Source organism: Eumetopias jubatus, unplaced genomic scaffold (assembly GCF_037043125.1).
Source record: "Eumetopias jubatus isolate StellerSeaLion01/CBP00866 unplaced genomic scaffold, mEumJub1_p1.0 scaffold_8, whole genome shotgun sequence".
Taxonomy (NCBI): Eukaryota; Metazoa; Chordata; class Mammalia; order Carnivora; family Otariidae; genus Eumetopias; species Eumetopias jubatus.
Genome location: NW_028274814.1, coordinates 77,807,754 through 77,833,406, shown reverse-complemented (window position 1 = coordinate 77,833,406; position 25,653 = coordinate 77,807,754). Strand labels below are relative to the sequence as shown.

The window sequence follows — 25,653 nt, the reverse complement described above, 5'->3', positions numbered from 1 at the left end:
TCCAGAAGTGAAGGATATGTAATCTAGGTGTAGACCATGTTACGTTAATTAAATTTATCATCTATTTAGAGGATACTTCTAAATGATTCTCTATTTACTGACTTCCCAGTCTAGTTTTCCCTTTAGGCTAGTACCCTTGACTAGTTCTTTGAAGCTTCTTCTTTTTTTGTAGACCTTTTTCCTTTTCTCCATGACTTTTCTATAATCTTTTCTTAATTTTTTTTTTTTACTTTGTTCTCTGCTTTTCTTGGTGTTTCTGTTAGTCCATTAATTTTTCCATTTCTGCCAGCTAAATAGTCTCTGTTTTTCTCTAGACAAAATCAAAAGCACATAGAATTTCAGGATTTTAAGGAATCTCAGAGATGAATTAATCAAAATACCCTCTGGTACTGCAACCTATGTGTAACATCCTCACCAAGTGGTTGTTTAAATGGAGAATTTGAAACTCAAAAGATTTAAAAGTGACTTATTTGGATATGATAAGTGACAGAAATGAGATTTAAATTCAGGTTTTTTTCCTTTTTTTCATCTTGTAGGTGAATGTCTTAATAACTGAAAGATGGGGAGGGGGTCTTGTGAAAACAGTGAAGGTGGGTAAGGAAGGAATTAGCAGGAGAGGCCAAGTTTAAAGAAGAATAACACTGGGTTGGATAGTTTCAGAAGGATGTCAGAATAGTGGGGTTTATAATAAGTTAAAGATGAATTATAGGAATGAAGGATACACACACACACACACACACACACACTCACTCACTCACACACACACAAAGGAATGAAGTCACAGGATATTGGGTGTTGTTTAGAAAGGCATATTAAAATAGAGGGTTGAAGAGAATCTTGAGCAGCTTTTTTGTTTTGTTGGTTTAATTGAACGAACTAGCATACTTCAGGTTTTCTGTTGAGAGATATTAAAATCATTTGAGCCACTGGGAAGAATCTTTTTACAGCATATAAGAATGTGATATCATCTACTTGCACCCCAACTTACAGAGAGTGGCTTAGATCCTCTTGAGTAATAGGCGGAATGGAGATTCTACACAACATAGATGTATGGCCCAAGGTAGCGGTCTCCTCACTCCACCTCTTTTCTTAATTCTCTGATGCCCTGCCCATGTGCATGTAGGGTTTGGTGGGTGGGACTGGCTGTCAAATCAGTAAGAGTTTTATTTGGGTAGTTGGTAACATGTCTATGTTGAGATGACTACATAGAGGACTGAAACTCCATTTAGCTTGTTCTCCAGGAGCAGGAAATGGCTCCTACTCTTGGTCATTTGAGCCTATCCTTGTTTTGGGAGTCTGTGCGTTCATAGGCTAAAGACTTAAAGGTTGGAGAGTACCACTGAACCCTGCAGAAGAGTGATAATAGGAGTGGGAACTCACAGAAAGAAAATACTAGGCAGTGTATAGGGAAATGGAGGCACAGCTACCCGGACTCTATTTTTATCGCAGTCTCTCTTCTTGGGTATCTGAGTGCCTGTGAAGGTTTTTAAGGTCTTGCTAGTTTATGTAGACCTAAATAAGGCAGGACCTGTGAAGGAAAAAATTTGGACCTTATAATATTTAATCTTTTAATCTGGGAATAGTATTCCCACTAATAGCATAAATTTGTTCTTTAACATTTATATATTTATTTATTTCTTTTAATTGAAGCATAGTTGACCCAAGATGGTATGTTAGTTTCAGGTGTACAAGGTAGTGCTTGAACAACTCTATATGTTACACCATGCTCACCACAAGTGTAGCTACTATCTGTTACTGCATAATGCTATTACAGTACCATTGACTATATTCCCTATGCTGTACTTGTATCCCTGTGACTTAGTATAACTGGAATCCTGAACCTCCCATTCCCCTTCACCCATTGTGTCCGTCCCCCACCCCCTTCCCTTCTGGCAATACAGAATTCTATTTCTGGGTCTGTTTCTGCTTTTTGTTTGTTCATTTGTTCTGCTTTCTAGATTCTACATATAAGTGAAATCATACAGTATTTGTCTTTCTCTGACTCATTTCACTTAGCTAATACCCTCTAGGTACATCTACATTGTTGCGAATGGCAAGATCATATTCTTTCTTATGGCTGAGTAGCATTCCTCTGTGTGTGTGTGTGTGTTTGTGTGTGTAAGAGATACATCTGTTGATGGACACTTGGGTTGTTGTAAATAATGCTGCAGTAAACATGGGGGTGCATATATCTTTTCAAATTAGTGTTTTCATTATCTTTGGGAAAGTAAATAACCAGTATGGAATTACTGGATCATATGGTATTTCTATTTTTAATATTACAGGGAACCTCCATACTGTTTTTCACACCATTTCCTATCCCCATCACCCTTGCACAAGGGTTCCTTTTTCTCTACATCCTCACCAACACTTGTTTTTTTTGTTTTTGATTCTAGCCATTCTGACAGGTGTAAGGTGATAATTCATTGTGGTTAACTTTTGAACAATTAACTTTCAAACATTTCAGAGAATTCCTTGCCTGTCACTCTTAGTTATGGGAACTGAGACTGGGTCTTCAGTAGGTATTTCACATCTTCGGAGAGGTGGAGGCAAAATAGATAACGAAAACCTTTTTAAAAACAGAGACCAAATTTTGAAAGACCTATACTCTAACAACTATAAAACATTGATGACAGAAATTGTGTCAAGACAGAAGAAGTGGAAAGACGTTGCATGCTCATGGATGGGAAAAACACATATTGTTAAAATGTCTCTACTACCCAAGGCAATCTACAGATTTAATGCAATGCCTATTAAAATACCAACATTTTTCACAGAACTAGAACAAACAATCCTAAACTTTGTATGGAACCACTGAAGACCTCGAATAGCCAAAGCAATATTGAAAAACAAATTGGAAGTATCACAATTTCAGATTTCCAGATCTATTACAAAGGTGTAGTAATCAAAACAATATGGTACTGGAAAAAACAAATACAGATCAGTGGAATAGAACAGAAAACCCCAGAAATAAACCCATTACTATATGATCAATTAATCTTTGACAAAGCAGGAAAGAATATCCAATGGAGAAAAAGCAGTCTCTTCAACAAATGGTGTTGCGAAAACTGGACAGCTACATCCAAAAGAATGAAACTGGACCACTTTCTTTAAAAATAAACTAAAAAATGGGTTTAAGACCTAAATGTGACACCTGAAATCATAAAAGTACTTGAAGAGAGCACAAGCAGTAATCTCTCTGATATTGGCTGTAGCAGTGTTTTTGTTTTTCTTTTTCTCTGATTATGTCTCCTGAGGCAAGAGCAATAAAAGCAAAAATAAACTGTTGGGACTACATCAAAATCAAAAGCTTTTGCACAGGGAAGGAATCAGTCCACAAAATGAAAAGGCAACCTATGAATAGGAGAAGATATTTGCAAATGACATATCTGATAAAGGGTTAGTATACAAATATAAAGAACCGATTGAACTCAACACCCAAAACACAGTGCAGTTTAAAAATAATCAGAAGCCATGAGCAGACATTTTTCCAGAGAAAATATACAGATGGTCAACAGGCACATAGGAAGATGCTCAACATCATTCATCATCAGGGAAAGGAAAATCAAAACTACAATGAGATACCACTTCATACCTGTCAGAATGACTAAAATCAAAAACATAAGAAAAAAGTGTTGGCGAGGATGCGGAGAAAAAGGAACCCTCTTGGATTGTTGGTGGGAATGCAAACTGGTGCAGCCACTGTGGGAAACAGTATGGAGTTTCCTCAAAAAGTTAAAAATAGAACCACCCTATAATCCAGTAATTGCACTACTGGGTATTTACCCAAAAAATACAGAAACACCAATGGAAGGGGATACATGCACCCCTATGTTTACTACTGCATTATTTACCAGAGTCAGCCCAAGTGTCCATTGATAGATGAATGGATAAAGAAGTGATATATATACACAGTGGAATATTATTCAGGCAGAGAAAAGAATGAAATCTTGCCATTTGCAATGAAATGGACGGAACTAGAGAGTATTATGCTAAGTGAAGTCAGTCAGAGAAAGACAAATACCATGTGATTTTACTCATATGTAGAATTTCAGAAACAATAAAAATGAGCAAAGGGGAAAAAAAAAAGACAAACCAAGAAACAGAGTCTTAATGATAGAGAACAAATTGATGGTTACCAGAGGGGAGATGGGTGGGGGAATGGGTGAAATAGGAGGTAAGGATTAAGGAATGCACTTGTCATGATGAGCACTGGGTGATGTATGGAATTGCCGAATCATTATATTGTATACATGAAGCTAATATAGTACTTGTATGTTAATGATACAGGAATTAAAATACAAACTTAGTAACAAAAACAGAGGCCAAATTTTAATTATATCAAGAAACTTCATTCAATAAATAGATATAGCTGACCTTTCATTCGATTTTTCTTTCTAATGAACTTGTTTTTGTTGTGTGTTTTTGCTCTAAAGTATTTCCATTAAACCTAGTACTGATGATTCATGGCTTACATCAGATGCTGAAGACTTAAATTTTGGTATCCAGGTAAAGTACTCTCTTGTGAAATTTGTTTTCCTGCTCTGAATTTAGTTTGTGTATTATTTACTCTTAAAATTTAGCAGTGGCCTACCTATCATTTTATGTTTGTGATGGAAAGTTGGTCATAACAAACCATTTTGTAGAAATATGACGAGTTGAATTTTTTTTTTTTTTTTTACTACTCTGGTAAATACTGAAGGTGGAGGCTGCAAAAAATGGGCTGGAAAATACATAATGACAGGATAATTATATTGGGAAAAGCTTTTCCATAATGGAGGAAATAAGATACTTGGTCAAGGGTAACGATTCTTACTGTGAGTTTTAAATTATCTTAACATGACCTTTCTTTCTTTCTTTCGTTCTTTCTTTCTTAATATGACGTTTATACTCATGCCTAAATGAAATCTTCAGTGGATTCAATTATTGCGGAGATTTTTTTTCTTGGACAGTTTTTACTTTGGTAACATATGTTACAAAAGACTTCTTTCTCTATTTCTATCCTTTGTTCTACATTTAGACTAAAATAATATTAGAAATTGTGGAAATTCAGAAATTTAAATAGTTTCTCAAAATTTATATTGCAAAGGTATTCCACTGTTTTCAAAATAATTCCATTAAGAGTATAGTTAAAACTTTATCTAAGTGAAGAATGCATGTTTTGCCTAAAATAATAATCAGCTCTGGAAGCAGAGGCTCTTCATACCCATATGGTAAAATGTCCAATTTCAGAAATCTTTTATAGTATAGTTTTTAAAAATATCTACTCAATCTTTGTATCAGATTCTAAAATTTAAAATTTCATTCTTATTTAAATATTTATTTTAAAGCCCCTGCATCAGTATAAGCTACTGGATGTTAGGAAACGTAATTGTGCATCTCCTAGAACACCTAGAATAAAGTCTTGCTTGGAAGAAGCCATTTAATATTTTCTGAATGTGAATAAATGAGCAGACAGATGGAATTCTGTATAATGGAATGTTATAATGTGCATAATGTGTCATAATTAAAGATATGAATTTTTAAAAATATGGCTCAAATTTATATTCCTTTTTTATTTTTTATTTTTATGTTTTAAAATATTTATTTATTTATTTATTTGAGAGAGAGAGAAACAGCGTGAGAGGGGAGAGGGCCAGAGGGAGAAGCAGGCTCCCCGCTGAGCCGGGTGCCCGATGTGGGACTCAGTCCCAGGACTCTGGGATCATGACCTGAGCCAAAGGCAGTGGCTTAACCAACCGAGCTACCCAGGCACCCTATATTCCCTTTTTATGTTTAAGATTTATAAGTGCAAATGAATTATGTTGAGGAAATAAATAAGAAAAAAGGTTACAGTATATTATTTAGTATCGTCTAATTGTGAGCTCAGAATTTTGTTATTTTTTTAAAGATTTTATTTATTTATTTATTAGAGAGAGAGAGAGAGAGAGAGAGAAACAGCGTGAGAGGTGAGAGAGTCAGAGGGAGAAACAGACTCCCCGCAGAGCCAGGAGCGCGATGTGGGACTTGATACCAGGACTCTGGTATCATGACCCGAGCCAAAGGCAGACGCTTAATTGACTGAGCCACCGAGGTGCCCCAGAATTTTAGATAAAAATTCCTCAACCTTTTAACCCCATCTGTGTCGCATTAGATATATGCTTTCAAGGTGTACATTTCTCCTTAGAATTCTCATTACCGATTCTTTCTCCATGTGGAAAGTTGATGTGTTAGAAACATTTCTTTTTCTATTTTTTTCTCTCTGTAGTAATAATTTATAGCTTTCAGGTACTGATAGGTGACCACTAATTGAACAATTTACAGTGAAAAAATTAAATTCTTTACTACAGTATTTATAAACAAATAATTGCAGAGTGAGAAAAATCAGTGTTATTAGGGATATACTATGAACGAAAGCCTCTGTTTTAGATATATTTATAACATATATGTAATGTATATATTTACAACATATATGTAACATATATTTATAACATGTAATTGAAAAAATTTGAGACTTCTGTTTATAGTATATCCATAATCATACTTACATATACTGAAAAATATTTTTTCCACTTACCTTTTTTTACTTACGTTTTTCCTTTTCTTCCTTGTCTTAAGCTTGTGCTTGATTGATTGGTCCTGTCTTATGCTTTTCCTTTTCTCTTCTTTTCCCCCCAATGCTTTTTTTTTTAATGACTTATCCTTACCCTAATTTTTCCTTGCAGAAAACATTTTAGTCTGTTCTTTCAGTCCATCTCTTTCTGTCTCCCTTGTCAACATATTTGGTTATGGCTTTCTATTGTTTGTATGTGGTTTTCATTCATGAATCATTGCCCCACAAGATTTATTATTATTCTTTTCCTCTTGAAGGAGCTGAATTTAAACAATCATTTGTCTTTAGCATTTTGACAAACAAAAGCAATTTAAACTGTTTGCAATCCCAACTTACCTAAATAAGATACTACTGAAAACTAAATTTTAATATTTTCTCCTGTAAGAGATATTCATGGAAATATAAATCATGCAAACACATTTTTAAATATAATAAATAATTAAATCTTAATGTTTGTTTTTTTCAATAATAATTTCAGTTACCTAGGAATAAATTTTTATTTTAGATTACTTTGGTAAAGAAAGTATTTAAATTTTTTTAAAATTTAAATTCAATTTAATTTATATATACTGACTGTATTATTAGTTTCAGTGGTAGAATTCAGTGATTCATCAGTTGCAGTGCTCATTAATTCAAGCGCCCTCCTTAATGCCCATCACCCAGTTATTCCTCTTCCCCCGCCTACCTCCCCTCTAGCAACCCTCTGTTTCTTCCCTATAGTTAAGAGTCTCTTAGGATCTGCCTCCCTCTCTGTTTTCATCTTTTTCTTTTTTTCCCTTCCTTTCCCCTATGTTCATCTGTTTTGTTCCTTAAATTCCACATATGAGTGAAATCATGGTATTTGTCTTTATCTGACTGAGTTATTTCAGTTAGCATAATACCCTCTAGCTCCATTCACGTCATTGCAAATGGCAAGATTTCATTCTTTTTGATGGCTGAGTAATATTCCAGTGTGTGTGTGCGCGCGCATACACATCTTCTTTATCCATTCACCTGTCAGTGGACATCTGGGTTCTTTCTGTAGTTTGGCTATTGTGGACATTGCTGCTATAAACATTGGGGTGCAGGTGCCCCTTGAGATCACTATGTTTGGATCCTTTGGATAAATACCTAGTAGTGCAATTGCTGGGTTGTAGGGTAGCTTTATTTTGAACTTTTTGAGGAAGAATTTATATAATAATCAGTTAGGGGTAAGGAAAATAACATTTTGGGACTAGCTATTAAATCTCTCATAATCCTCATCCCATGAGAAAATGTAGGCTTAGTAAATGGCAGAACTGAGATTTGAATCTACATTTGAATGATTCCAAAACCTGTGTTCTCTGTGTAGTGGTGGGCATTTGATAATGGTGAATATTATAATTATTTTATCAAATGTGATACTTGTAATCCTTACAACTATTAATTTTTTATGAAGAACTGGAAGAAAATTTCATCCTTACATTTAAGTTTATTAAAGTGTGATATATTTAATTTAGCAAAACCTGTGTTTATAGATAATGCAAAGTGAAATCTGTTTTAGGCCTTAATCAGATTTATTATGAATTTTGAATTTTTGGCCGTTGTCTTTCTTGTGGTTTCTTTCTTTTTTTTTTTTTAAGATTTTATATATTTATTTTTGTGAGAGAGAGAATGCCAGTGCACGATCAGGGGGAGGTGCTGAGGAGGGAGCCTGATGCAGGACTCAATCCCAGGACCCTGGGATCATGACCTGAGCTGAAGGCAGACACTTAACCAACTGAGCCACCTAGGTGCCCTTTCTTGTGGTTTCTGATTTAATTTACTGTGTGGTATAATCTTGGTAGGTTTTAGATCTTTTTGAGAATAAAGAGAGGAAATAAGTAAACATTTAGTCTTTTCATTAATTAAAACTGAAACTTCTGATTATGTAAGTGAGGTTCTTAATCTTTATCCAATAAATGAAATAAATTTTAAGCTGCAACACTCTTAAAGAAAAAATATAAAATTTTGTTTCTGGATTGTGATTTATTTATTTTTAAATGTATCTGCATTTAATAGATACATAGACGCACATCAAATGAATGAACTCACAATTTATAGTTTTTTTCTAATATGAACTATTTGTCATTGTAGAATCATAAGGAAGGAAAGGTTGCCAACAGAGTATACAGAATTATTTCTGGAAGATGATTTTTACTTTTTCAAATATTTCCAGTAGTGGATACATTTTATATTATTCTCAGGAAACTTTAGTATTCATAGTTGTTAATTTTTGTTTTAGATTTAAAAAATTTTAAGTAATCTCTATACCCAACACGGGGCTTGAACTCACAACCCTGAGATCAAAAGTCACACACTCTTCCGACTGAGCCAGCCAGGCACCCCTGTAGTTGTTAAATTTAACACGTGAATTCTTTCATATCTGAAACTCAGAAATACTGGTGATTTGATTTTTTTTCTCCCTTTCTTCTTTCCTCATGTGAATATTGGGTCCTGCTTGATAGCATTAATCATACATGTTTTTGGAGACTTTAATACCTTCAACTTGGATGATCTTGATTATTAATTTTTTAATACTAGATTCTTTCTCCAGTCTTTAACTACCATCCTATATTCAGAGATAGGAAATTAGAGCTATCAGTATGTTGTTCACAGTGGAATAAGAAAATCATGTGAATTTTAAAATAGGGTTTTATATTTTTCTCATACATCATACTAGTACTTAAAAATGCTTCAGAATTCTATAATCCCATAAGTATTTCTTTTTTCAATCTTTTAAAATTAATTTTTAGAAAAGTATTCTTACAAAATTTTGAATTGGTGTTTTGCAATTAAATCTTTTTATTAATCTTAAAAATGGTATTCATTACAGAAATGAATACTTGCCTATATATTTTTTTTTCTAAAGATTTATTTCAGAGAGAGAGAGAGAGAGAGTGGGGGGGGAGGGGCCGAGGGAGAGAAAAAGAGAGGGAGAGAAGCAGACTCCCCACTGAGCATGGAGCCTGATTTTGGGACTCAGTCTGACAAACCTGAGATCATGACCTGAGCCCAAATCAAGAGTCAGATGCTTAACCAGCTGAGCCACCCAGGTGCCCACTAACTTGCCTATATTAAGAAAAGTCTATTTTCTATCCTTGAAACTAATGTTGAAGTATATAAATGAAATATTGAATCCCATGGTTTTTTCCCCCGTTTTTATGTTTATTCTGAAAATTTCAGAGTTCTGTGTAGGTTTACATTAATTATATCAGGTTAGTATATTTTAGAGATATTTATGTTTTTTTAACATGTGCTTTTCTTATCATTTTTTCCTACTCCAAATCTACTTGTCTAAAACTTTCTCCTTAAGTCTCCTGGGTGCTTCAAATTTGGTATGTCCCAGATTGAAGACATTGCTTCTGACCCTTTCCTCTTCCCTGACTTTGTAATCTGCTTTGTCATTTGTTTTCCCCATCCTAATATATTGTACCACTGAAACACTGAAGCAGGAAAACTCCTGGACTCCAAGCTTCCCTGAAATTATTACATCCAGGGGCACCTGGGTGGCTCACTCGGTTAAGCATCCGACTGTTGATGTTGGCTCAGGTTATGATCTCAGGGTCCTGGTATCAAGCCCTGTATCAGGCTCCATACTGAGTAGGGAGTCGGCTTGAGGATTCTCTCTCTTCCTGTCCCTCTGCCCCTCCCCCTGCACGCACGCACACTCTCTCTCAAAATTAAGTAAATCTTTAAAAAAAAGAAATCACCACATCCCTACCTCTGAAACCAGTAATACATTATATGTTAATTAATTGAATTTAAATTAGAAAAAGGGACGCCTGGGAGGCTCCCTCTGTTAAGGGGCTGCCTTCAGCTCAGATCATGATCCAGGGGTCCTGGGATCCAGTCCCAAGTTGGGCTCCTTGCTCAGCGGGAAGCCTGCTTCTCTCTCTGCCTGACACTCCTGCCCTGTGCTTTCTCTCTGAGAAATAAATAAAAAATCTTAAAAAAAAAATAAAAAACAAAACAAAAAAATCACCACATTCAGTATTTTGTCCCTGCTTACCGTTTTTCATATCTTATCATAATTCACTCTCTCACATAGTTTTGAAATACTCTTCTGGTTTTGGTTCCTTTATGTTCATCTTCACGTTGCTGTCAGACCTTTCTAAAATATATTTCTGACGATGTAACTCCTCTGCTTATTTAGTGGATCCCCATTACATGAAGGAGAAAGTTCATATTCTAGCATGACACTTGCCTTTTTTGGTTCAGTCCTGATTTTCCAATTATCTCTCTCTATCCCATTCCCAAGAATTGTGTTCCAGTTTTGCCACATTCTGGAGCTGTCATCACTTACTGTGTTATTTCATACTTCATCCTTTCGCTCATTCTACCTTTTCTAGAATGTCCTTCGCACCCTTCTCGTGCGCCTTGTCTGTCTTTCAATATACAGCCCTGTCTGCAGCATTTCCTGAGCTTCTCATATGCATCTCTTTTCTCCTTTGTGCCTTCACTGTGCTTTATTCACTTCACCTGTAGAACTAGTAAATGATACTCTTCTGTTCTTACTTGTTGTCGTCCGTCTCTAGCCTGCTAGCATACAGGGCAGTCTCTGTCGTTTGTATTTCCAGCTTCTCCCAGGAGAGTGCCTATGACTTGACGGGTACGGTATGTATTTGTCATTCTGAGTGAGTGAGTGAGTGAGTGAGTGAATAAGTGAATTAATGTGATGTTTTCTGAAGTTGGGTTTTTGTTTTGTGTTGTTTTTATAGGAAGGAGAGGTGCAGCCGGCAATTGGAAAACAGGACGATGGTATTAGTATTACTGAAAGTGCTCCACAAGAGCAAACAGTTAATGACAATCTGACTTCTGCTGATAGAGCATACAAAAGTAATAGTAGTGGTAAGTTAGTAAACATCTATGAATTTTTTCCTATGCTCAAATGCTAGTATAAAAAAATCTGAAAGTATGTAGATCCAGATATGTTGCGCATTTCATTAACATATTTTTCTTTTGCTGTCTTTCTTATTAAGTATCCCGACTACTACCAACTTTTTCTTCCTGAAAATAATTCCACCTCTGAAAATCTTTACTGCTATTAATTTTATTGAAATATTCAAGAGTGGGGATAAGCTTGTATATACGTTTAAAATTCATAATAATGTTTCATTAATGTATCTGTGACTGTACTTTATAGTTACGATGTCAGCATTAGGATTAGGAGAAGAGGAAGTTGGAGAATCACCTTTGGATTCTGAGGTACTGTTTTCTTCTTCTTATTTTAAAATATAAGCATTGTGGGGCACCTGGGTGGCTCAGTCAGTTAAGCGTCTGCCTTCGGCTCAGGTCATGATCCCAGGGTCCTGGGATCGAGCCCAGCATCGGGCTTCCTGCTCAGCGGGAGGCCGGCTTCTCCCTCTCCCACTCCCCCTGTTTGTGTTCCCTCTCTTGCTGTCTCTCTGTCAAATAAATAAAATCTTAAAAAATATGTAAGCATTGAATGATGTTAAATCATAAAAGGGATGCTTAGCCTCTACTCTGTCATCTCTGCATTTGCCCATAAAAACTATTTCCTTATACTTTTTACCTGTAATTGACAAAATAATTATGTGCTAAGTATAATAATACAGCATAATACAGTTCTGCTATTTTGCAAGTTTAACTTAATGAAAGCTGTGTAGTATTATTTCAGAAAACCAAGGCTCAGGAGTGATAAGGAAGTAGTTTGGGTTTTGAAATTCAGTTATTTAAAAAACTAAAGAATTACTCCAGGCCAACCTATGGCCGGATGTGATTCTGTGGTTTATATGGATGTGCAAAATTCCTAATGAGATCTAGAAAGTTTGGATTATAGTTTTTTACAACTTGGAAATTGAAAAGCTAATGCCTGGGACTTCAAAGTATTTTATATATATATATATATATTTTTTTTTTTTTTAACATTTTATTTATTTATTTGAGAGAGAAGAGAGTGAGTGAGCCAGAGAGAGCGGGAGAGAAAATCTAAAGCAGACTCCACTCTGGGCACAGAGCACTACTGATACCAAGAGTTGGACACTCAACTGACTGAGCCATCCAGGGGCCCTGAAAGTATTATATTTAGACTGTCAAGTGGATTTACAAGGAGCATTTGGAATATAATAACAAATTGTTTTATTGGTGTTTTATTTATTTATTTTTAAAAAGATTTTATTTATTTATTTGAGAGAGAGAGAGAGAGAGAAAGACAGCGTGAGCTGGGGGAGGTGCGGAGGGAGAGGGAGAAGCAGGCTCCCCACTGAGCACATGGGGCTAGATCCCAGAACCAACTGAGCCACCCAGGCATCCCTGGTTCAGTGGTGTTTTAATAGGTAAAAGCCATTTTGGATAGTTAAAATAGTATGCATTAAGTATCTTTGTGGCAGCCATACTTGTAGTAACATAAGTATAAAGTAATGATGACCTATTTTAAGGTGACGGACCATGGAAGGAGGTAAAAAGGGCCTGACCTCTTAGCACAGGCAGGTGCTACACAATGGTGCAAGCACCGTGTTTGAAGTCAAAAGATATGCTAGCATCCTGGTTCTGTCACTTGGTAGCTGTGGGATCCCAGAAAAACTTGTTTAACCTGTTTGAATGTCAGTGACCTCATTCATAAAAGTGGTACTAATACCTACCTCTCAGGTATGTGTAATGAACAAATGTGGTAACAAATGTGAAAACACTTTGTATACTGTAAAGGCTGCTAGAGAAATACAGGACAAAAATGATCACAGCAGTATTTAGTGATTTATTAAATACTGAGGACACTTTTTTTAAACGTGAAGATTTCTGAAGGACAATAAAATAAATGGCAGTAGTGTCAAGAAAAGAATGGCAAAGTTAGAACGGGCAGGTGGATTTCTAATTTGGGATATGTTAAGTTTCAGTGACATTGTATAGGTATACAGTTGACCCTTGAACGGGATGAGTTTGAATTGTGTGTCCACTTACACAGACTTTTTTTGATATAGTACAGTACTGTTAATCTGTTTTCCTTATGATTTTCTTAATAGCCTTTTCTTTATATTGTAAGAATCCAGTATATAATACATATAACATGAAAATGTGTTAATTGATTTTACATTATTGGTAAGGTCAGCATTAGGTTATAATTTACCCTGACCTTCCATGCTCACTTTACAGTCAATGGCCAAATGAGGATTAAGACGTAGATTAGATCTAGAGAGCCGATACGAGGTCTTCTATTTAAATGTTTTGGTTTTCAATTTACATTTTTCCTATTTTTAAGTCTAATTGCTTTTAAAGTAGGAAGTTCAATAGGAGATTAGTAGTTAAGTTTTTGGGGAATCAAAAGTTAGATGTGGATTTTTGGCTGCACGGCTGTGAACGCCCTTAACCCTTGCATTGTATAAGGGTCGACAGTATTGTGACTTGGTACTTGAGACCTTCTCAGTGAGATGATTTTATTTCTTTTTTAGAGAGAGAGAGAGCGTGTGCGAGGGGTGGGGAGGGGCAGAAGAAGAGGGAGAGAGAGAATCCCAAGTAGGCTTCATGCTCAGCACGGAGCCCGTCATGGGGCTTGATCTCATGACCCTGAGATCATGAACTGAGCTGAAATCAAGAGTTGCACACTTAACTGACTCTGCCACAAGGGCACCCCCTCAGTGAGATTATTTTAAATGTTTTGACCTTAAATAGATTTCTGTTATTGAATATCACCCATGTACCAGGCTGTATAAGTTGAGGGGTTAGGCTGTAGTGGTAGCAGCAGAAAAAATAAGGAAACAACAATCCATTGTAAGTTACTTTGAGTGCTTCATATAAAGAAAATGGCAATGTTATGTTAGGTAATTTTGGGTGAGTTTATTTAGGATGGGGATGAGAATGGGAGTGGAATTTCGCTAGTCAGGAAAGATCTCTCTGAATGTGGCAAGAGCTGCCAAGTGGCGGATGAGGAGGACCGGTCGTGCGAAGGTCTTGGAGAGGGACATTCTAGACAGAGAGAACCATGGATCACATCTGTTCATCATTTCACTCTTATGTCTTGGAATGACCAGGAAGCAGGAAGATCCACCCCATTGTCATAATCATTGTTGTTACTGTTGGGTGTAGAAAAGAAAATGTGCATACTAAAATAAGTGCCTGGTACTTTTTAGGTAATTAATAAATGAATGTTTTTATTTTTCCCTTCGGAAAGCTTATGATACTTTTTGAAGAGTTTCATACCTGAATCTAAAATTTTTTGCTATTATTTAAATATAATTTCAAGAAAGGTTTTTCTTCCTACTTTGCCATTTCATTCAACCATTTTTCCTATCAATAAAAATTCCAAGCCTTTGTTTATCTAAATGAAGCAGCAGCTACCACAATGTTCTGTTTATACTCAACATGATATACTCCAAGGTTTCTCATCATGTCAAGTATCTTCTTATTTTAGCACTGAAAACGTTTCTGCCGCCAGGAACAGTTTAAATTTGTAGCAAATATACTTATGAAAGAATTTGTTTAAATACATATTTTTAATGTCCTTTTATTTTGGTGGGACATGCAAAGGAGAGTTAGGTGTTTTGTTAGTTCCTGTTGAAAGGTACATAGAAATCAGTCTTCTGTCTATGAAAGTATTTACTCTGACCTTCCATGTTTGGTTTACAGAGTCGGAGCAAATGTAGATTAAAAGGTACACTTAATCTAGAAAGTATATATGAGATTTTTAGATGTTTTGGTTTTCAATACATGCTTTTCTTATTTGAAGTCTGATTGCTGTTAAAGTAGGAAATTCAGATATTTTCTTAGAAAAGGATTCGGAAGTCTTTATGCAGCTCATTTTTGATGTTAATTTTAACAGAGTATTTCTGAGAGTCTTCCAGAGAAAGACGTGAAACGTTTATCTGGAGCTGCGGATCAGAAAGGACCACGTATATTAAGTGAAGAAGGAGAAGGTAAGAATTGTATTTTATTAAAAAGTCACTTGATAGAATGTTAATTTAAAATGGGAATAGTAATATGTTCTAATATCCAAAGAAAATCACCTATTAAATGCATAGAAAGGAGAAAGATGTGAAAAGGAGATAAATTGGTATCTTATCAGGTGTCAGCAACAGATCAAATTGAGAGTGCCACTGAAGGAGCTAAATTACTGGTTCCATTTCAAGATACTCTAAGACCTAAGGAACATCAGGAAATAAGAGGAAAAGAGCAAAAGAGGGAATGATGAGAAAGGCGGAGAGTACCGGGAGTAAATGAAGGGCAAAGCAGCTCCTCATAGTGGAAGGTGGTAACATAAAATAATTCTTTTAAAAGGAAGAGCAGCGTATTTGAAATGCAGGAATAATATCAAGTGAGCTTCCAGTACCAAAGTTTGTCAGAGTAGTATGCCAAAATTTTTCCACTCTTCCTGATGTCCTCACTGTTGGGAAGACATTAAGGACCGGCGTAGCTGATCATGCAGAGCTATGTCCTAGTCGGCTATAAATGTATATATCTTAATGTCATACAAAATGGTGGCACTTCATAAGATAGTATCATTTAGTGCAAAGTAAGAGAATTGGAAGGAAGAAGAGAGCAGGGTCAGTTAGGGGAGATCAAGGAAGCTTTCGCCCTGATAAAAAGTACATTAGAAAGTTTATGACTTTTTAAAAAAATTTTATTTATTTATTTGACACAGAGAGAGAGACAGCGAGAGAGGGAACACAAGCAGGGGGAGTGGGAGAGGGAGAAGCAGGCTTCCCGCCAAGCAGGGAGCCCAATGTGGGGCTCGATCCCAGGACGCCGAGACCATGACCTGAGCTGAAGGCAGATGCTTAACAACTGAGCCACCCAGGCACCTCGAAAGTTTATGACTTTTAATACATTTTCAGTTTTGGAGAATCGATAGGAACTTGAGGCTTTCTCTAGAAGGTTAAGTTAAGGTAAAGGAATGTGGCAGCAGACTCCGTATGGACCAGAATTTCTCAAATTGTAGTGAATCATCCGAGACCTTGTTAAAAATGCACATTGTGAGCAGCAGGTTTGGGATTCTGCATTCTGACCTCCCAGGTGATGCCAGTGTTGGTGGTCCTTGGGTCATGTGCTCCGTAGCAAGGATGTAGACTTCCCTATAGAGAAATCTGGAAGGGCCACTGGATAGTTCAAGACATAATAGGATCAAGGAAGAGCATGACTTTGTTGTTATTGCTGAGCATGTTTTTAGCTAGAGGGGAGCAAGGAGATGGAGAAATAGAGGTTATAGATGTAAGATACTACTGCTAAACAAAGAGGAAAGAAGTGGTGGAGACAATCCATAATCGAAGGGATGTAAAAGCAGAACAGTCAAGACCGTAGAGCCAGAAATTACTTTTTTTAAAGACTTATTTATTTATCTTAGAGAGAAAGAGAGAGAGAGCAACCCGGGCGAGGGTCAACGGGAGAGGAAGAGAGTATCCTTAAGCAGACTCCCTGCTGAGCCTGGAGGCCAATGTGGGGCTCAGTCCCTGGACCCCGACATCATGCCCTGAGCTGAAATCAAGAGCCAAGACACCCAACTGACTGTGCCACCCAGGCGCCCCCAGAAATTACTTTTGAAGAAGGTGGATAGTGAAGGGAAGGAGGGAGGAAAGAAAGGCGTGGTAGCTGGGAAATTTTGGAGTTGCTGAGGAAACTTGAGAGAATTCACTTTAGATGGCTTGAGTGTATTTGCACTAAAGCAGCTTAAATTACAGTTGCTCCACAAAGAATACTGAAAGCAGATGGAGTGCTAAACTTGGGGTAAAACAGCCACTCATTCATCCTCCTCAGATCTATCAGACATCAAATATATATATGTTGTATTGGTATTCATTATTCAAATGAGATTAATTTGAATATGGAAGCTTTGGCTGTTTTTCTTTTTTAAGAAAGCTAATTTTTTGATATAGCTGTTTCAAACCTTTTTAAAGACTAACATGATCTACCAAATCAAACTTATTTTGGAAACAAAAGAGATTATAGCGTTCATTCCCTAAATGCTAAAATTGTTATTATCAGTAAGTATGACACTGATTTTGAAATAGAAAAGATTTTCAGTATCTAAAATTTCTGTGGCAATTAAATTGATTTTTTCCATTTTGGTAGTCCTATTTCCATATTGAAAGCTTATTATACATTATTTCCTTTTTTTTAAGATTTTATTTATTTGAGAGAGAGAATGAGATAGAGCATGAGGGGGGCAGGGTCAGAGGGAGAAGCAGACTCCCTGCTGAGCAGGGAGCCTGATGCGGGACTCAATCCCAGGACTCCAGGATCATGACCTGAGCCAAAGGCAGTCGCTTAACCAACTGAGCCACCCAGGCTCCCTGATAGACACTATTTTTTAGATGTGTTTTATATACCTTCTTGTGTGAGTAGATCAAGAAATTTTAAGATGGCTAAACTAGACGATACAAGAAATGTAGGCATACCAGTAGGCCACATGGGTATGGACAAAGATGAACACTTCTATTAGTATTATCCCTACAAGTGTATATCGAAGCTGATCAATTCATAACACTTTCTCTGATGAAAACTTAATTATGCCTTCAGTTGAACTATCATCACAACTGTGTACTGCCTATATTATGGAACAAGTTGAAGAACATGGTAAATACTTGTAGTATAATGGTAGAAATGATTCTGCTGTACTGCATTAAGGGTGTTCTATTGCCTTCTACCATTGGCTTTCACGTTTATCCTCTCAGGTCATGATTTGTTCCTCTGATTAAAAATTGCTTTTCTCCCCATCAGTCACCGTGTTCACATTGGTATATGTGCACTTTTCTGTTTTAGTTATAGTCATTTGAAACATAATCTTACTTTTGAAATCCTAACTGCATGTTCTGTTGAACACGTATTTGTATTTTTTTTTCAATATTTATAATGCGTTCATATTTCTCTCTTGTCGCTGTCCTAACCCACCTTCCTATCTCCAGAAACAGAACACCAAAACCTAATGTAATCATCTTCAGAGCCAAGCCTGAGGATTCAGCTTAGTACGAAGTGCATGAATGTTTAATTGGCTTTCATGTTTACATATAATTAACTATATGTCCATTTTTCGTTTTAGATTCTCCTAAAATATATCCTTACGTGAAGGTAAAACTTTTATATTTTCATTTTGAATTTTTAACTACAGATTGTATGAAAGGTACATCATGTCTTAATCATATTGTTTTAATACCCATTCAGCCTACCGTTGAAGTGAAAGATTCCGTTCCTACTAAAACAGTAGAAGTGAAGGAAAAACAAACATCCAAATCAGGTAAATTTTACAATACAAATTTAACAGTGGAAAGAAGTACACTAAAATATTTGAAATGCTCACAGTCTTCTTATTCTGAATTTTTTTTTTTTTTTGGTGGCAAATTTAACTGAAGGATTTGACATAAATAAGTTAGATACCATTGTTGATACCCATGTTTGAACAAAAGATATTTATAAGCATAAGAAAAAGATTTTAAAAATGTAAGCTTTAGCTCTAGTTTCTACTTTTATGTTTTGAAATCCTGAAGTTCCCAGTTTCAAATCCCATTACTTCCTTGGGATTCCCAGAAGTTAATTATTAGACTCTAAGATTTTTCCAGTGTTCACAGTGTTTATTTCAATTCTGACCTCCACTTGCTAACATGTCAATTGTGTTTTAAGTTTATTTCATCTTAGTGTTACTATGTTGATCATCTTAAGCCAAACAAGTGTTCTGATTAGCAGTGTCTGTGTGTGTGTGTGTGTGTGTGTGGGGGGGTGTCTTTGATTATTAAAAATGCGGGAAGTAATTAGTTATATCTTAATATTTTGTAGACACAATCTTTTAAAACCATATTTCTTAAACTTATTGGCCTTAGGGTCCTTTTATACTATTTAAAAATTATTAGGAATTCCAAAGAACTTCTGTTTAAGTGTTGATATTTACAATATTAGAAATTAAAACAAGCATTTAAAATACAAGCGTACATGATCATACGTTGTTAGCCGTTAGAGCCATGACCCACTAATCATGCGAGCTGTGATGCTGTCACGTCTCATATCTTTAGAAAACATCACCGTACACTTAATAAGAGAATGAGAGTGAAAATGTCAAATAACATTTAGCGTTATTGAATGGGTGGATGTTGGAACTCCGGGGATTCTCAGATGACATGGGAGAACTGTTTTAAACCATGTACAGGGTTCATGGACACAAAATGATAAAGGGGCCCTTGTGGTGAAATGGGCATTAAGGTTTCATTTCTGCATTTCTTGCTTTTTTCTTTCACTTGTCTTAAGAGGTTCAAATCAGACAATCTTGTTTAAAAAAAAAAGTTAAGTATTTTTGTTATATATTCATTTTCTGTTTCATGGCACTGTAGTTTTTGGATCTAGTGTCTACTGAGACTTACTCTGTTTTTACATGGAAATGATTAGATCACCCGAGGCTTTCATTTCTCAGATAAATTTATGGTGTTTATCCAAGGCTTAAAAATTTCTGAAGATAGGGATGCCTAGGTGACTCAGTCAGTTGAGCGTCTGCCTCTGGCTCAGGTCATGATCCCAGGATCCTGGGATCGAGTCCCATGTTGGGATCCTTGCTCAGTGAGGAGCCTGCTTCTCCCTCTGCCTCTGCTGCTCTCCCTGCTTGTGCTCGCTCGCTCTCTCTCTGAACAAAGAAATAAAATCTTTAAAAAAATAAAAAAAAATTTCTGAAGATATTGGTGCATTGAGGAGAGACCATCTCACTGTAATTAAAAGTAGAACCATTCATTAAAAGTGTTTTTAAAACCCATGTCTTTAGAATACACGGTACATATTTATTTATTTATTTATTTAAAGATTTTATTTATTTATTTGACAGAGAGATAGAAAGAAAGCACAAGTAGGCAGAGAGTCAGGCAGAGGGAGAGGGAGAAGCAGACTCCCCACTGAGCAGGGAGCCTGATGCGGGGCTCAATCCCAGGACCCCGACATCATGACATGAGCCGAAGGCAGCCGCTTAACCGACTGAGCCACCCAGGCGCCCCCACGGTGTGTATTAAAAAAGAAAAGGTTAGACATAAATTTTGTTAGTAAAAAAATTCGTACCCTGGAAAATCTTAATTATTAACGAACAAAAGCTCTATATGTAATAGAGCTTGGTGAGTAAATTAAAGTCTGTAATACTAGAGAATTAAAAAAAAAGAGACCGTTAAATTCAGCAGTATGAATGGCAAGTATAGGACATGTAATATACAATAAGGTACGAATCAGTAGTAGTGTGTCTGGGAAAAGAGTAGGACATGGGACTCCTCTGACAAAGGGATTTATACAAATTAGCTAAGTTTATTTTATTACTTACATTCTAATGAGTGAAATTTTATTTTCAGCTTTGTCCAGTTGGAAGTCTTCAGTGTGTTTGGCTCACAGTCCTGTGTCTTGTCAAAGATCCAGGGCTTTGAGAGTTGATGATGAATGCCCATCTGTATCACACTTGGTGACCCAAAATCAGTCAGCATCCAGAGGATTTGGACAGACGACCTTCATAGAGAAAGTAAAGATTAATGATATTGGAGTTGTGTTTCTGTTAGAGAATTATAAACTCCATGACCTGTATAAATCACAGCTACCAGAAAGCAGAGAGCACAAACAAGGTAATAAAGAAGCATAGAGAATTCAGCCTCTCCATGACTTCACCATAGTTCTGATTTTTCCAAAAATACTTTTGTGGCAAAATTTACTTTGTGTTTACTCCTTTTATGCAACCTACAACCAAACAGAATATCTTTTAGCAAGACATTTGTATTCTTCCTCTAACCAAAGCAACACCTGAATAAGAATTAGGAGAATGTAATTTCCTTTGGGTTAGTTTTTAGCATTCACTTGAGAGTAGGTAGCAGGATTATATTTAGAACTTTGGGACCAGTTGGGAATACTAGGTAGAGATCTAAAGATTGCTTACTCAAAACATAGTTTCCTAGCTTTATTTTATAGCTCTAAATTCACAAGTATTGGTCAAGCTGTATTCATTGTAACTAAAAAAAGCACCTTCCCAAATCAAGTATTAAAATATTTCCTATGTTCTCTATGACTTTTTTTTTTAGAGTTGGCTTTCCCAGCAGTAATGGGAATAGTTGAGAATTTACTATATAGTATCATCTTCTCAGCTATGTATGCATAGTCCATCTCCTTGTTTTATTATTTTTATTTTATCTTTTTAGAGAGAGAGAGAGAGAGAGAGAGAGAGGGATAGGGAAAGAGAGAATCCCAAGCAGGGTTCATGCTCAGCACAGGGCCTAAGGGGGGGCTCCATCTCATGACCCTGAGAACATGACCTGAGCCTAAATCAAAAGTTGGACACTTAACTCACTGAGCCACCCAGATGCCCCTTTATTATTATTATTGTTATTGAAAATTTTTATTTATTTGAGAGAGAGAGAAATTGAGAGAACGAGTGGGAGGAGTGGCAGAGGGAGAAGCAGGCTCTCCTCTGAGCAGGGAGCCCGATGCGGGGCTCGATCCCAGGACCCTGCGATCATGACCTGAGCTGAAGGCAGCTGTTTAACTGACTGAGCCACCCAGGCACGTCCCTTTATTATTTTTAATGAATAAATGGAATACTGGTTTTAAGGAGCACTATATTATTTAAAAATAATATATGGAAAGTCAGTTTTCATTCTACTAAGATACTCAGTCTTTTGATTAACCACAACTAATGTGTGCTCTACTTAATGTACCAGTTAATTCCATGCCTTTTATCAGTCATATGATCAGGTCTGTACTAATAAATCGTACAATATTTTTTTCACCCTTGTAGTTTTATGTTCTGTCTTTACTTGTAGAATTAACACTGTGTTTTCAAAAGATTTTCAATTATCTCCTAGAGTAGTGAGTACAGCAAGAAATCCAAAGTTATTTACCTCTACAAGTGACTTGTTTGCTGTTACTTCTTCCTGAGCTTGGTAGATCCAAGGAGGACTTTTAAAATACCTACAGGCTCCTGTAACAAAGGAAGATCTGAAACAAAAATTAGAAATACAAGCAAGTTAAAACAGTTCATGTAGATTGTTTCTCTTCTCACTTGATGCCTTTTATAAAGTGGTGAGCAAAGTTAGTTCTCTAGGGACCCACGATTGTGTGCTTTTTCATTTAATACAGATTTATTCTGTACTGTGCCCTGATGATTTTATATCCTCAATATTTCTGGACCCATTCTGTCAGTTCAGGTGTACTTCATCTTTATTTTGTAGTACTGCCTTGTAATTCATCTCCCATCTTGTGTGACAGTGCCCCTCAAATTCATCCCTCTCCACAGCATTTTGAGTGATCTGTCTCAAATGTCAATATGACTAGGAACCACTGTTGAAAATGTATTTGTGGGCGCCTGGGTGCCTCAGTTGGTTAAGCGACTGCCTTCCGCTGAGATCATGATCCTGGAGTCCTGGGATCGAGTCCCACATCGGGCTCCCTGCTCAGCAGGGAGTCTGCTTCTCCCTCTGACCCTCCCCCCTCTCATGCTCTATCTCATTCTCTCTATCAAATAAATAAATAAAATCTTTAAAAAAATGTATATTGGTGTCCAGGTATCTTGAACTTACATATAAAGCTTTCATAATCTTGACTTCGGCCAAACTCTCTAGCCCTTTCTGCCATCTGCCCTTTTCTCTGGCATTCTGAACTGCTGGTGATGTCTTCCTCTTACATCCCTGTATTTTAGACAAATACTTACCCTGTTGTGTGCTTCTCTCCCTTTTAGACAAATATTTACCCTGCTGTGTGCTTCTCTCCCTTGTCTTCCTACAGCCTTGCATACTCTCCCTGTTTTTCTCCCTCTAACCCCTTTGAATCTGGCTGACCTCACTGTTTTCAGTTTCGGTTCAGGCATTATCTCCAGAAAAACCATTCCTGACATCTTTTATCTACGTGCCTCTTGAAACCTGGGTGCCTAGCACTTACTGGGAACTCAGTAAATAATAACTGAGTAAAATAAAGACTGTTTACATAGAGATGACCTAAGAGATTGCCCCATACAGGGGCACCTGTGTGGCTCAGTCGGTTGAGCGTCCAACTCTTGATTTCGGCTCAGGTCATGACCTCAGAGTTGTGAGATCGAGGCCCGTGTGGGGCTCAGTGCTGGGCTTGGAGCCTGGTCAAGATTCTCTCTCTCTCTCTCTCTGCTCCTCCCCCTCTCTAAAAAAAGAGAGAGAGTGAGAGAAGATTGTCCCATACAGTCCAGGAGCCAAAGAAATAGATATAGAAAGAAGTAGTTTACAGTTCAGGTGGTGAAGATACACTAGAAAAATCTGTAAAGTACTAAGGTACCCCTGAAGAAAGAGACACCTATTAATCTGGGGAAGACTAGCCATAATCAAGGATGACTTTACATAGCAGTCTGTGTCCTAAAAGATGTGAAGAAATTTATCAAGTAGGAGAGGAAAACATTTCAGGACTGTTTACACTCAGCGGGGACATACACCCATAGGAAGGTTGTACACTAATAAAGGCATAAAAAATAGTAATAATTTTGGAAACCATGAATAATGTTGTAGTTGAAGCTTTGGGTGTTAAGAGGTGCTGTTACAAGGTAAAGAATAGTCTGTTGTGATTTTTCATGTTTCTGCTGCATTTTAAAATTTTGTTTCTGAGTGTATTGTTCATTGATATTAGGTGGATGAACTTGTGAATGAATCGTTGAGATGTTTGTATGTCTTTAACCTGGTGACATTTAGTATTTCCCAAATGGTTTGTTGAATTTTTTGATAATTAAAAGTATTTCTTAAAGTAAATATTCAGCTAAAGATTAAGTTTAATTTAAACCATCAATAGATGAAATGTTATTTTCTATTTTTAAGAAGGTTACAGCTTTTACCTAACCATTCTAAGTAGTCCATTTTAACTAAATACATAGATTTGCCAGCAGAAGGAGACTTAGAAAGGACATCAGAGGAAGAGCAAAAAAGACTTGATGAAAGTGAAAATAACCACCTACAGGTATGTAAAAAGTTAAATTTAAATGTAAATTTCTGCTTTTATATTGTTTTTTCTCCTTTAATAATATAACATAGTTCAAATGAAATTATCTTTTGAATGGACATATTGAGGTCAATAGATTTTAATTTAATATTTAGTTTTTATAAAATTTTACAAGTTACAGACCTTAAACTGTTGTTAGAATTTATAGTAACTTATAGCTAAACTTCATCCTTGGAATTGAGAGAAAAAAAAAATTCCTGAATATTGTTTGCTTCTTCCATTTTTGTCACTTTTTATGTGATAAAGAAGGTAACACCAAATATTGAATCATATGTTTAAGCAGTTGAAATTATGAGCAGCATAAAAATGATGACTACTGACTTAGATCCACGTAGAAGGAGTAATTATTCTCAGTGGTTCAAAATGTGCAGTTCTGTATTGCCCATCACTAATGCCAAGATTATAGATTTATTTTGCCTTGTGATCTCTGTGTAGTTGACTTCAGAGAGTGGGGTCATAAAATCAGCACAATTGCCAATTGCCTAGAACCCACCTTCCAGGATGGGAGTGTAGTTGGGTAATAAACCATAACTCTTTCAGTTATTCCATTTCAGCATAGGAAATCAGTATTATTAACATTTTTCTTATCCACTCTCAGTGGACATTATATTAGAGCTGGATAGAAGCAGATAATTATAGTGATGTATAAAACTACCATAGTATATAATTTGAATTAAGATTTAGGAATTTTCTTTCTGATTGATGTTAATTGATTTTGGCTCCTAATAATTTAAAATTTGCCTATTCTCTAGTTATTAGTCTTTAAAGAAAATCCTCAAATGCACGGTAGGGGCTCACTATGTAAGGTATGGTGAGGTAAAATGTTTTTAAGTTTGTCACATTAAAAATAATGTAATTCATTTTTTGGTAGATGGAACATGGAATGAATTGTTTATTTCCAAAAAACTGACAAAGTTAAGTTGATGGATTTATGTTTTTCTTCTGTCTTAAGCTAGGGCGAGTTATTTTTCCTTCTTTGTTACAATCCAGTGACTTGGGAGCAGCTTACATAGATTAAGAAATCTAACAGTTAAATTTTAATTATTTTCTAATTTTTCTTTGTCCATACTTGATTACTTAAGGATGAAGTTATTTAACAAACATGTATCCTGGCAGAAAAGACATCTGAAAATCAAACCAAGCAAATTAATCTTCCACTTTTGCAT

General features: G+C 36.1%; 2 protein-coding genes across 6 annotated transcripts in view; one reads left to right on the top strand and one right to left on the bottom strand.

Annotated features, from left to right (window-relative positions):
• The window catches only part of LOC148163745 (uncharacterized), a 105,363-nt gene that overhangs the window by 2,397 nt on the left and 77,313 nt on the right, over positions 1-25,653 (bottom strand). For 2 of the 5 annotated variants that reach the window (XR_015768848.1, XR_015768851.1), the window contains 3 exons: positions 22,375-22,471; positions 20,817-20,995; positions 14,382-14,619 (listed from right to left, as the gene is read on the bottom strand). Coding sequence is in view for 1 of the 5 variants with exons in the window: in XM_088026036.1 (XP_087882162.1) it covers positions 20,963-20,995; positions 22,375-22,471 (130 nt within the window). In the remaining 4 variants the exon portion in view is untranslated. Of the gene's footprint in view, positions 1-14,381; positions 14,620-16,141; positions 16,710-20,408; positions 20,996-22,374; positions 22,472-25,653 lie in introns of those variants that run through there. The other 3 variants (XR_015768849.1, XR_015768850.1, XM_088026036.1) reach the window with 3 other exon arrangements.
• Positions 1-25,653, top strand: part of LOC114204213 (ankyrin repeat domain-containing protein 30B-like) — a 27,988-nt gene extending 2,335 nt beyond the window's left edge. The window contains exons 3-11 of the mRNA XM_088026035.1: positions 4,437-4,509; positions 11,311-11,440; positions 11,736-11,797; positions 15,366-15,459; positions 18,576-18,604; positions 18,698-18,770; positions 20,845-21,108; positions 24,363-24,445; positions 25,570-25,653. Of these exons, the coding sequence (XP_087882161.1) occupies positions 4,437-4,509; positions 11,311-11,440; positions 11,736-11,797; positions 15,366-15,459; positions 18,576-18,604; positions 18,698-18,770; positions 20,845-21,108; positions 24,363-24,445; positions 25,570-25,584 (823 nt within the window). The 3' untranslated portion in view covers positions 25,585-25,653. The remainder of the gene's footprint in view (positions 1-4,436; positions 4,510-11,310; positions 11,441-11,735; positions 11,798-15,365; positions 15,460-18,575; positions 18,605-18,697; positions 18,771-20,844; positions 21,109-24,362; positions 24,446-25,569) is intronic.